General features: G+C 47.6%; 1 protein-coding gene across 3 annotated transcripts in view; it reads right to left on the reverse strand.

The window, feature by feature from the left end:
* HIPK2 (homeodomain interacting protein kinase 2) overlaps window positions 1–13,535 on the reverse strand; it is a 132,424-nt gene that overhangs the window by 83,491 nt on the left and 35,398 nt on the right. For all 3 annotated transcript variants that reach the window (XM_054190005.1, XM_054189996.1, XM_054189986.1), the window contains one exon: window positions 4,775–5,873. In XM_054190005.1, coding sequence (XP_054045980.1) covers window positions 4,775–5,873 — 1,099 coding nt within the window. The remainder of the gene's footprint in view (window positions 1–4,774; window positions 5,874–13,535) is intronic.

The raw sequence follows: 13,535 nt of genomic DNA on the forward strand, positions 1-13,535 counted from the left end.
CTCATATATACTCTGTATGGGCAGCTGACAATGTGCACATAGGTCTTTATGCCTGCATATTTTCTTGCAGTGTCTGAAATTAGACTGATAAACACCTCTTCAAACTGATACTCAGCTTCATTCTCTGTTATCCAAATATTTCATCAAAGGCAACTTACCTACAAAGCAGACATCTCAACCCATGGCCAGACATGCCACATACCAAAGCCTTTTGAAAACAAGGCACCAAAACTACATTTATCCCTTTACAGAGCAGGGGTGACAGCCATTATTTTATATCTGCAATATTTTGAAAATTCTGAAACACTTAAATCTTATAAGATGATTATGCCATTAATAAGTGAAATGCACTCATCCCTGGGGTGCAACACAGCAGCTGTTTCAGCTGAGCAGCAAAGAAAAGCCACGAGGGCAAGGCAGCTTGGTGGTAGTGCCCCAAGGAGAAGCCCTCCTGCTCCAAGCATCCCAATGCTGCCACCCCACGCTAGGGAACCGCTCTGGTGCCAGCAAGGGAGGACCAAAGCTCTACCACCACCCCAACCACACCCTTTCCCAGAGGTTGCTACCCGCTCTTTCCACCTGAGCGTGGGCTCTAATGGAGGGGGTGTCTGCTGCAGCCTCGTCCCGGCATTTCTCAGGACACGCATTTCCCTGGGAAGCTGTTCATACATGGATTATCAACCCAGAAGGCATCTCTCTGGTCATTCACTCCTCTGACCGCCTACAAAATGGAGATCACAGGGACTACCTCAATGATATCCCCTTCAAAATGCAGCATAAAAAAGGAAAAAATAAAATCCCATGAAGATACTTTTTCATCAGTTGCTCTGTGAAGAGAGCTTCATTTCTAGCCTAAGCACGTCTGGCTAAACCTGCCAGCTGCAAAGCCTGGCTCCTGCCCTGTGAGCTGGGCAGAGCAGCCCTCCATCAGCAGCTTCGGTTCCTCCGACAGGCACCTCCAAGACCATGGGTGTATCACCACATACTTCCATGAAAGGTCACCGATCAGGCCCAGGCTGACTTAGCTAGTGATAAGTGACAAGATGAAGGACTACGGTGACTGGGGGGCAGGCTGGGACCACTGTCCCAAGCAAGGGGAAACGCTTGGATGGCCACATGATCCTTTTGCACCACAGGCTGGAGATGGGTGGGAGGAAGGAGGCTGATCCTCTTCAAAGCACTCCCCCTTCAAGATGACAATTCTGACCACGGTGCTGAGAAAACCCCCGAGCTGGCCGGAGCAGCAGCCCGAGGAACTGCCGATGAAATTGGGATGGGGCAGGAGAGCCCCTGGCCTGGCAGGGAGCGAGGGGAGCGATGGAGTGTGACAGCCATCGGGGCCAGGAGACATGACGACGTGCCAGTGCAGGCCTGGTGGGCAAGAGGACTCTACCCTGGTTCCCAGCCTGCTCTGGGGTCATTCCCCTTTAGGAGTGGACACAGGACTGGGAGCTTTAAGCTCTCACAACAGCCATGTTGTCAATTCGGTGTGGAGCTGGTGGCAGGGCCCACTGTCCCTAGCCCTCCCACGCTCACCCTGTGCCCTTGGCACAGGCCTGGGGCAGGCACTGGGGATGCGGCCATGCTGCCCGACCAAAGGAGGACTCTGAGCCGCGAGGGGGAGTTCCTGCAAGGCCCACCTTAGCCTGGCATGTCCTGCCTCTCTCAGGCCCCTCCACAGTCAGGAGCAAGGGAGAAGAATCTCCAGAGTATTGATTATGGCAGCAGATACAGCCTGGAGGAGGCTGTCTCCTCTGACAGGGATGGGAGCTAAGTTTTTCTAGACTAAAGATATTTTGGTGACCATTTTTGATACCTTCTGTCCCACCCTGCCACCTCAACACCATTGTGATCCTTCTGGAGAGCACTGCCTTAACGAGAAATAGCCCTGGTGGGACAGAGACGTCCTGATGTTGGGGCGCCCAGTGAGGCCCCCGATACCAAGTCTGCCCACCATTCCTGTCACAAGAAACTGGGGTGAGGGATCCGGTTTTTCTTCAGGGCCCGTTACAAGGCAGCAGTGGTATATTGCTCACGTAAAGTCTGCAGGCAGCCCTGGGACTGTCTTAGCTTATGCTGGGCTATGCAGATTCGGGTCAAGAAAGAGCATGGAGTTTGTTTAAAGACACTCCTGTATTCCACCTCCAGGAGAAAAAGACCGGCCTATCATTTTATATCAAGAGGAAAGGCCTTACATTGCTCTGAGAATGAGCAGGATCCCACGCAACTTTCCTCACTTGAAAGGATGTGGCCATCGCATTCTTTGAGAGTAGTGTTAAACAACAAAAAAAAACAAAACCCAAACCAAAAAACAAAAGAGGGAAAAGAAAAAGCAAGTTGCTAATAAAATACGAGGACGACCTGCAAATTTGCTCCCAAAAGCCCATGATAAAAAACCTCCAGCTGAGAGCTGACCTCTATGTTATATTCCCCAGCACTCTGCCTCATCTCTCCTCAAATGCATGGGGCACAGGGCTTCTGTCACTTCTTTGGCCTGCCTGCTTACAGTCTGAGAAGTTTTACTCTGAAGAAGCTTTTCGTTCACATTCAGCTTAAATGTGCCATTTCTTGAAGTCATCCCCATGTCTTTTATACTCTAGCAAGCAAAACAAGTGTAAATTAAATGGAAGACACATGAAATCTTTATAAAGCCCTGTGTTTCCTCTAGCATGAAAGTTCCTTCTCTTTGGAGTGGAATGGGTCTTTACTCTGTGCTGTATTTTTCCCCATCAGAAAATGAAGAAGAATATAAATTTTCCTCATGACTTGAATTTGGCTTCATCAGCAGCCCCCTGCTGATGTAATTCAACCCAACCAGATTTTTCTTTTTCTTATTTTTTTTTCCCGGTGAGCTGCTGCCCCTTTTCCCCTCCTTCCATCAATTCAGACATGGAAAACAAGGGAGGAATTAGACAGACAGAACTTATTATCTAACAAGCTACAACTTCAGACTGGGCAGGAATAACATTTAAAATATAAAAAGCAAATTTTATCAAGCCTTTTCCTCCCCAGAGACTGCCACAAAAATATTCCTTGTTTGTTGCTGAGAATGAACCTTTTTTCTCTTTCATTTCTGCTTTCTGTCACATATTTCATTTTGGCTGCCCCTTCTGTCTTTCAGCTAGGGACCTAGGCTGCTAATGCAGAATCACAGATAACAACAAAATGCCTGTATTATCTTTTTTTTTTTTCTTCTACTCTGCCAGGTAATTGCAAACCTAAAAGCTTTTGCATATTTACCACAGAAACATGTCTCTCCTGGAGGATGGGACTGTCATCAGGTAAAATATTTCATTTAATAAGCCTCTTCTGAGGTATAAACTCAGGTTGGGGATTTTTTTCTGGCCTCCTTCAGAGCAAAGGACAAGCAGATAAAAATCAGCTGCTGCAGTGCTACACTGTCAAAGTTCCTGTTCCTGTGAAAGTTAACTCTTCCCAAGCTCAGAGCTCAGGTGGGCTTTGCCAGTGTGATGCTTATGAAGTAGGAAAAGGGTCTGTTATCAACTCGTCGTTTTTCTGTCCCCAGTCCTCCCCATGTATAAAACAGATTTCTTTCCTATTTACAAACAGAGCAACCACCCTGCTTTTCTGTAACCCATCTGATGAGTTGTGGATGCTGCCAGGACTGATTTTCATTAAATCAGTCATCAAGAAGGATCACATTTTCCCTCTTTGCCCCTGTTTCACAGTATTACAACAACAAAAACATGGCTCGAACAGTCCTAAATTCAGCTGTCATCTAAAGACAAATTCCACACACCCTCCCCCCCCACCCCTGAGGTAGCAGAAGAATTGCTTTTCTTGGTCCTTGTTATGTTGAATCTAGCTCCCTGGTACTGAGCAGAGGGAGGGTCTGAGGACAGCAACTACAGAGAGACTTTGTGTCTTGGAGTCAAGACAGAGGGAGAGCATGACTTCCAGGGATTACGGAAAGAGGCTGCTTTGCTGAAACTGTTCAACAGGCTGAAGAGGGATATAGCCGGTTCACACGTTTCGCTTTGGTCCCCCCTACACAGAGGTCAGAACTCCATTCTAGTACATAACATACCTGTAGTTAAAAGCACTGTGAGTGGGAATTGACTGTCTACGACAGGTCCTCGGTCCAGCTCTCCAACACCAAATTACTGACAATGCTCATTCATCCCTGCCAACAGATTCCCACACAAAGAAAGGTGTCTCCAGCCTGGCCAGGCTGCCTGCTCACCTGGAGCAGAGCCAACGGGAGCCAGCCAGAATACTCTCATTGATTCTAGTGAGCTCCACAGCCTGTATGAAAACAACTCCTTGACAAAGCATCTTCTACATCCATACAGTTTTCCCGTGGGCCAACCTTACTCCTGTAACGTCCCTGGTTTTACATATAAATAAAGAGTGTAAGACAGAGCTGATACATGGATTGATTGTTTACTGAAACCAAGAACCTACTTGCATTGACTTGGAAAGGAAATATGGACTCTCCAGATCCATGTCCTCTTCTGGAAACAGTCCCAGAGAGAACGAAGTTCTGACAGAGCTGAAAGGCTTTCTAAATTGTCACTGGTAAACGCTTGGGTTTTTACAACATTTTATGGTTATTTACAAATTTACCACGGTTTTCAATGCAAGTAAACTCCAAGAGGTTAGGATAACCATTTTTTCTGTCACCAACAAGGCATTTGAAGAGCCATCCCCGTTTAGGATTAAGGGATGACTCTCCTTCATTTACAGGAACACAGGAAAATTCCCATAGGTAAAATATTTATCCTAGTAACATTTCATGAGCCCAGTCTCTTACCTGTAATATCTGGATTGAAGGTAGGTAGAACACACAGCTTTAGACACGTGGCTAGCTGAACCAAAGTCTATGACCTTGACCCTATATGGCTGTCGGGATGGGTCTACCAACATGATGTTCTCTGGTTTGAGATCAGCATGAATCAGTCCCAGGCTTTTCAGCTTCATTAGGGCAGTTGCTACCTGCTGGAGAATTGGTCGAATGTACTTAAGGGGCAAGGGGCTGAATTTGTTTTGTTTTAGGAAATCATAGAGATTCTGCTCCAACATTTCAAAGACCAAACACGTGTGATTCTTGTGCTGGAAGCACTCGTACGCACGGACAAAGTTGTAGTCATCCGCACTTTCTGTGCTCAGCCGAGCCAGGATGCTCACTTCAATTTGGCCTTGCCGGGCATAGGAAGGATGGTTCTTCAGGATCTTGATAGCCACAATTTCATTAGTGCCACGTTTCCAGCATTTGACTACTTGTCCAAAGGTTCCACGGCCAAGAAACTCTAACACTTCGTACGTGTTGGTCATGGAACAGAGCACCTCATGTTGCACCAGCTGGTAATCCCCTTCGCTATTGGAGCCACTGTTTTTGGAGGTGGCCGTGGAGGTGGTGGCAGTGGCTACAGTGGCCCCACTGGCATTGTTCTGAATCATTGGTGGATGCTCTTCGATAATCTGCACGCTGCTTGTGTTCTCGATCTCCTCACTCTTGCGCTTAAGTCCACATTTTTGGTAGGTGTCCAGAAGGCTCACAGTGCTGCGACGCATCAGGTTGTGTGGCCCGCCCAGTGTTTGCCCAGACACTGCAACCACACCAGAAGTGCTGTTGGCGGATGTCACCACGATGTGCCCCGTGCTTGCTGGGAAGATGATGGTCTGTTCGTAAGGGATGCTTGGATTGGGGATCTGGAGGGAGGCGTTGACGGCTGCTGCGGCGGCTGCTTGGGAGGACTGCACGTTCTTGCTCTGGCTGTAGACTTTGCTGTGTGTGCCGTACCCAGTCATATCCCAGTTCGAACTCGGCTCCACTTTCAGTTTCTTCACGCTACAGAAGGCACTTGACTGAAGGGTGTGAGGAGAGAAAACTTGCACATGCGAGGCCATACCTGCAATACAACATCAGAGTGAATCCACAGTGTCAAGATGCCTTCCCCAGCTTTCTTCATTTGTTCAGTGGCAGGAAGGGAAAATGGGATACAGGCTTCAGATATAGCACACGCACACACACAGAAAACCAAAGTTCTTCCAGAAATATGTATTCAACACAAATAAAATATTATTATAAAATAAATCATTACCCCTGATTGAACTATGCTAACAACAACCAAGATTCCTGCTCTCTTGCTCTCCCCATTCTCATTTTTCATAACAGGAATGTAAATGTTATTTTTACCTCCTCTGCTTAAAGAGACTCCTATTCCCATTGTCTCCAGGAATATATCTAGCTCTCAGGAAGAACTGATGTCAAATACTGCAAAGTATTCTGCCTGTGGAGGCCAAATCTCAAATCCTCGGGCTCATCTTATACTAAACAGTTTGGTGGAGCTGACTTAAGTGCTCTGATTATTCCCATAAAACCGCCGTGTAGCTTCTGGCCTGTAGAGAGCCAGGATGGGACCAGGAGATGGTACACCATGACAAAATGGAGGTGCGCAAACAAAGTTGAGGAGCCAGGACAGAAGCGGCAGATGATGTTTCAGGTTGCTTGCCAAGTCTGCGTGTGGGAATCGCGCACAATGCTGGTCTGTGCTCAGGGACACTGGAGATGGGAGTTACACAACATGAGCTTCACTGTGTGCTCTCAGTTCTCCCAGATTTATAAAATTGTGTTCATCTATTCACAGTGGCAATACCATCACTGGAAAGCAGATCCCCTGGAAATGAACGGCATTGTTAATGAAGCAACGTACACATTAGCATGGGGCCGAACTAGGTCTGAATATAACTTTACTTTTTAAGAAAAGACTAAAACCTATTTTACTGCAAGCTTCTTCGGTCCTACAAGAGTTAATGATCTTCTACATCTTTATGAAAAAAAAAACCCCACCAAACAAACAAAGAAAGAAACCCACAACCTCATAACCAAAGTGAAAATAAAGTATCACTGAGACAGACTTACTGAAGGATTCTGAGTAATATTCCACTGAAACAGAAAACGTTCCTATTCAGAAAAAAAGTCGTGGTCCACAGAGAAGAGGGCATCTAAGTCCTGACTTGCTGACAGCTTTCCCTGCCCAGGGTAAGGATGGTACCGCTGGGACAAAGGTATTGTGAAGGGCACAAATCTATGGGGATTCCTGGGGAAGGAGTCAGCGCCAACGGGAGTTAAAGCAGAAAGGCACAGCCTCCTTCACCCTTCTATCTGTCATCAGTGTTTCTTTTTAATAAACCAGAATGACTAGGGAAGAAAAAGACAATATGCTGAGCTGGCACCGTTGCTGAATTATTAAGCACAAACATAACCTTGACTTGTTTTCAACTTTAAAAAGTTAAAAGCTGAATGAATGCTTCAGTGACAAAACCACAACAAACTCCGCAGTGCACATGGATGACTTCTTCCTGTGGAGACCTGAGAGTATCTAACACTCAGCTCCCTTTCCTAAAAGAAACCCGTTCTCCACTAGTTCGTGTTGCTCTTTGGAAGATTTTCTGTAGCTCGGGTGTGCACATACACGCTCACACAGATGATGCATAAACATATACACCCAGATAGAGAAATACAAATGTTACTCCACATAGCCAATGCTGAGTAGCGTGGTCAAGCAAACACACACAAAAACCATTTTCCACTTAATTCCCAGCAGCCCAAAGCCCAGGAACTGCTCATGAGAGGGGCGTGCTGGCGAGCCAAAAACCACTGTATGAAGCTACACAGAAGTAACCAGCAAGGCAATCGCTCTGGTTTGCTTCAACACCCCCACCTTCATCCCTGACGCAGTGATGAATTTGTGAAGACAGGGCAGACGCAGAAGAAAACCCCTATCAGGACACATGGGGAAACCCTCACCCCTGCTGGAAAACGCAACGCAAAACCCCACTAACCCCACTCTAGCAATGAAGCCCTGGGAAAACACAGCCCTGCGTGCCCTCCTTTGCAGACGTGACCCCTGACTTTAATATGATTTCTGATGCTGTTTGCTGCAACTCGTATTAACACACCCCCACCAACCTCCTTGGCAGCAACTTCCAAGGTCCCTATGACTGGGTCCATGAACCCCCGCAGCTCCCTGCCCCTCTAAGTGCCTTCTCTCCTTTCCACGGGGCGATGATGTTGCCGTGAATGCCGTAGCGTGTGGCACGCAGCGAGCTCAGAGAACCGCAGCGATATTACTCAACTTGTCATCCAGACACAAATATCGTATGTGAGTGAGCCGAAACTCTGTTTGTTTTTCCACTGATTAAGAAGAGTCACGGTGTTCCCTACAGTACAGTACCGACCTGCCTGGAGAGTGGGGTTGGTTTGATGTATGTTTTCCCCCTGGACGCGAATAATAAAGCAGATGTAATTGGTAACATATTGTGGACCTAGCAGAGGTGTAATTTATAGTTTTATGGCTTTCATTCCATGGCGTGCTTGAGCAATATCTCTTCATACAAAATAAAATGGGAAAAAAAAACACAATTGATGCAGAACAAGGAGAGAAGTTCTTCTCACACACTCCTCTAAAGATAACACCAGAAGACCCAGGCATCCCAAATTAAAGTCAGGGATGTGAAGCACGGCAGCTGCAACTTCCTCAGCGCCGCTGTAAAAATCAGGATAATTGCCACCATTAAGAGACAGACTTTCAACTGGTGCAAACTGGCAGGGCTCCAGTTGATATCAGCTGACACTAGAAACAAGGTCAGCAGTCACTCAATGTTGTCAACGTCAGATGGTCGCCTGTGCCCCTTGGTGAAACGAGCTGTTGTTAGGGACTGGTTTCCACATCAACAACCAGCCCCTTGCTGTCCCTGCCACACTGCTGGCAGCCTCAGCAGGGGGACAGGAACAGGGGACAAACACTGACCCACCCTGGTACCCCAAAAACGGAGGCGGTGGAGGAAGCAGGCTGTCTTGTGGCTAAAGGGAGGCCTCTGGGCTCCTCGGCTGCCACTTCCACCCTCCTCAGAGTTTATGTCTCATCACATGAGAAATATTTTTTTTTCCCCTAAAAGAAGAAGTATGAAATCTTCTTCCTTCCATCCAAAATAATTTTCTCACATTTAAGGTTTTAGGGGCACGTTGTAAGGAGAATAACTCGACCAGCTCTTCAGCATAGTCCAATACCAAGAAATTACAGGCTGATTGACAGCTTGGTGATGGGAAAAGAAGGCTTCTGCAGCGAAGTCATTTTTATTGCAAATTTGCCTGTGCAGCTAATGTGAGAAAAACACAACCCTAAATATCCTGAGGACACTATCAAATTGTGCTGGTGGCGTGTTCTTTTTTTTTTTAAAAAACAGGATCTTTACTCCACGGCAATAGCAGAAATAGTAATATATGTGAATAAAAGTTGGATGGTTTGTTACAGGGATCAAATTCCTCATTACAGCCTATAATATGATTTATAATTTCAGCCTTTTGATTACATAGGCTGACAATAGCTTGCCATGACGTCCATGAAGAAACAAGCTGGCAGTAACGGGGTGATCCATGCCAGCCAAGGCCTGTGACAGCGATGCCCCCCTGAGCATCCCCCAGGGTGAGTGGGGATGTTCCTGGGGAGCATCCTCACTCTTGGGGTCCTGGAAGGATGGAGGGGCCATAAACAGTGGAGGGACTGAAAATGGCCTGTTTCGCTTGAGAAAAGTCCTCTTAAACCCCCGCTCACAGGTCTGCCAAGAAACACCCTGTGGGAGGCTGGGCCTCTTTTGCTGCCTCCCTTTGCTGCAGGATGATCCTAGCAGACACCTTGCCACATCTTGCATGGGATGGCCCGAGGCTGTCCCCTAGCTTCTTGCCTTTTTGCTCTCCGCCAGAAACGGAGGGGGTGAAGATGCTCAGGATGAGCAGCCGTGCCCACTGAGCGCTCCCGCTTGCCCAAATCCTGGCTCAGCAGCCCCACCTGCACTAGCAAAAGCTTTGGCCGGACTAAGGCAAGTGGTGACTCGGACTGAACTCGCCTGGGCTCAGGCTTGGTCCCCGCTTTGGCAGGGGTGCAGGGCAGCCTCCCGCAGCCCCAGTTAGCCAGTCAGGCTGCAGACAGGACTCCGCAACAGCTAAATACAAGCCCTAAAGAGTGCAGGTCTAATTTTTATATCACCCTTGCACATGGCAAGTCTCTGGGCTGGGAGCAGAATCAAGGTTGGGCACCATGCATTAAATAAAATTGATAGTTCCTTTCTTTAATAATGAGTTTTAGTGTAGCCATTTAAAGCTGTCACACAATTGACAGTAACTGGATTTAATGGGGCCTCCCCGTCCTTGATACGACTCATGTAACTCCCCGTAGCATCCACATGAGCTGAAGTACGTAGTGTGCAGCCAGGGAAAGTGTTAAAACAGCCTGAATGACTTTTAGTAAAAGACTTGACTTTTTTCCTTTTTTTCCTGAGAACTCCTCCCACGTTAGCTTTCACTTAATAATAATTTAGCAGGTGCTATTTACAATTCAGATAGTCCTCTTCTGCATGCACACACAAATCACGCAGCCGCCTCACTTGTACTTCCAACAGGTTTCAGGAAAGCAAATGAGGTAAAGTTCCCTATCCACCCACCTCACCCCAAAGGGCAAAAAATACACTTGGGAGACTAAAGAAAGAACAGTTTGAAAGTCACTGATGTTTTCTTCTGCTTTACTCCTAGCACTTACTGCTGATTTATAAATGTGGCCTTTGCGGTGGCAAGAGACCAAGCCCCTGCCCTGTATTAAGTAGGCAGTAAGACCTTTTGCAGTACCTGCAGAGCTGCCAGTGCACTGTAACCAGAGGCTGCTTGCTGACTGCCGCCAGAACGACAGTGCCTGCTTGAAAAATACCGTCGAAAGCACATGGCATGTGTTCAGCATATAAATGATGCACACAAGACACTCCTGAAATAAATATCTTCCACTCCTCCCCAGAGAGGCACAAGCCTGCAAACTCATATCCACGCCCAGGTTAAGAAGGCAATGTAAAGGGGATCTGCCAGGTATGGTTAACCTATTGCACCTTGAAAATAGCCGTGTCTCCAGCACAGTGCTCCTCTTCACGGTGGCCCCTCTGTGGCCCCTTTTGAGGCATTGTCCCCAGTACCACTGTGCTTTTGGAACCTCCTCAAAATTTATGTCCATGGAGGATACACAAATTCCTTCCCTTGTGCTACTGAATGTTTGGAGACAACCTCAAAGTGGAGTTCAGACCTCAACAGCCTCAGCTCCTTCCTGTTCCTGGTGAGCAGAAGATGTCAAGGGAGCCTTTGTTCCAGGTGAAAATCTCCGTGCCTTCCTGCTGTGCTTTTCCTGTCCTGCTAGTTAAACTGTCTCGTCCTAATTAGTAGTTTCCTAAACACTTACGTAGCGGGTGCAGTTCTCAAAGATGTTACAGAGCCTGTTCCCCACACTGCTCCAGACCTGGCTTCACGTGGCTCCAAGCTGCCACATTTGATCCATGCCCCATAGCCAGACGAAAAAGCAAGACTTTCCAATGCACAGAGTAGCCATAGACAAAACCAACCAAAGCAAGCTAAGCATCCTTCTACACTCCCCCGCTCCTGAAAAGCACATCTCCTACTGCAGCGTGATGGTCAGGGAACTCTCATCACCATCACCTTCACACCCTGTATCCCCCTGACTATCCTCCTACTCATCCCTCTCCTGCATTTATAGCATCAGCAACCCTGCTTACTATTTCATTCTCCACACCATGACTTTCCTTTATAGGTAGGATAAAAGTTATCAACCAGGACCTTAGTTAGTACTGATGGGCGTGGAGGGGGTGTAGGCAATTGCTCCCTATCATGGCTTGAGCAGGTTATTTTGGCATGTGGCTCAGGATACTGCTGTCTCCCCTCCAAAACCATCTTTATTGCTTTCTTCACTTTCCTTTTTGACTCTTTAAATCCAGGGCGACTTGCCTGCTGGGTATTGAAAGCTTTCTCAGCTGACCAGGGCAAAGAGGACGCAGCTAATAAAACACTGGGGAGACCTTCCTCTGAGCCAGCCCTGTCCCTCCTGCTCCCTCCCCTGAGACTTTAGCTCCACTGCACCCACCCGCGGACACAGGAGCTGCTGGGAGAGGTGGTAAGCGCTGGCCGGGGCTGCTAGTGCCTATGTACCAATGCAGGATGAAGGCTGGTGAGATGGCACACACCGGCTTTCCCCTCCAGGACATCTCTGGTGTTGGGGGTGGTGGGAGATGGGTGCTCTCCACTGCAGAGACCCCACAGGGCAGCACTGCTTTTCCCAGGGCTATGGCATGGAGACTTTGAGATAGGCACAGCTGGCCACACTGGGTCCATATGCTCAAGGAAGAACCCCTGCCACATCAAGTGAGAGCCCTCGTGAGCAGCTCAGGGGCAAATGGGCTACCCAGAGCCCTGGCGCACCTCACACAGACCAAATGAGGCAACACTACCCTGAGCCCGACCCTGCGCTGGAGTCTGGAAACATCTAGGCTGCTCCAGCCTCATCCGCCCGCACTCCCCACAGCTGGTGCATCACTGCACAATGCTGTGTGAGCTGGATTTGGACTGTGGGCAACCACTTAAATAAGCCTGCTACACATCTGAAACACCAGACTCTCAGGAATTAGCGAATACAAGCCACCAGCAGCCACAGAACGCCCTTTGAACCACGTATGCTGTCTTTATTTTGTCTCTATAGAACAGTCTGTTACAGAGTCCCTGCAATATCAAGCCTTTCCTTCAGTGCTCAGTGACCACAATTTCACATCTTACCACTACAAAACTCCACTCTTCCATATCCACTGCAAGCCACAAAGCCCTAATATCTTCTTTAATCTAGAAACATCACAATTCTTATTCATCCTTTTGATGTGGGTTCAGGTGCCCACGAGCCTGAGTAACAAGCTGCAGGCTCCTCTGACATATTCCTGGTTTTAGGGACATGAAACAAAATCTCAGGGACAAATATATACACTTACATTTAAATCCTTGATTACACCTCAGTGAAGGATTCTGTCAGGGTCACCTCCATCTCCCACTTTAATGAATTGCAGTAATGACAAGAGATGTTACAGATTTCCTCAGTTAATCATGTGACTAGTTTATGTTTCACATTACAGTTAATTAACAATGCAACACCTGAGAACGCAGGTTAAAATATTCCTCACCAGAGGCTTGGCTGCCTCAGTACTTCCCTGCGGATGCTGCAGCAACTGGACCTGACACCAATTTCTAGATCTTGGTGTAAGAAGGTCCAGCAGTCAAGTCCGTGCTCCCCTGAAGTGGAAGGTAACCCCTAGATAACTTCCTAGGGGAAAACCCAGTGCAGTTGGAATAGTGCAAAACTTCCTCTCTCCAGGACACCTCAATGTCACTGAGTGGAATGCAAATGAAGGCAGTAAATGAATACCTTTGATAGGCTACAGCTTTGACAAAGCAGAATCAGACCCCTGTAAGTAAACCCCCTTCAGCATACCTGTCAAAGCTGACAGGAGGACTGTTACCTCTACAGAAATCATGAAATGATGCTGCAAATGCCAAGATGTCCAAGTGCTCTCCAGACGTATGTAAGAAACCTGGGAGTTTGCTCTGCCCATGGCAGGTCTTGGCAGCTTGAGAAGGCAGATACGTAGCCCTGCTGGATATACCTCAGTGAACAAAAGTCCTCCCAAGCCAGGGAGAG

Source organism: Rissa tridactyla, chromosome 1, assembly GCF_028500815.1.
Source record: "Rissa tridactyla isolate bRisTri1 chromosome 1, bRisTri1.patW.cur.20221130, whole genome shotgun sequence".
In the NCBI taxonomy this organism is placed as follows: Eukaryota; Metazoa; Chordata; class Aves; order Charadriiformes; family Laridae; genus Rissa; species Rissa tridactyla.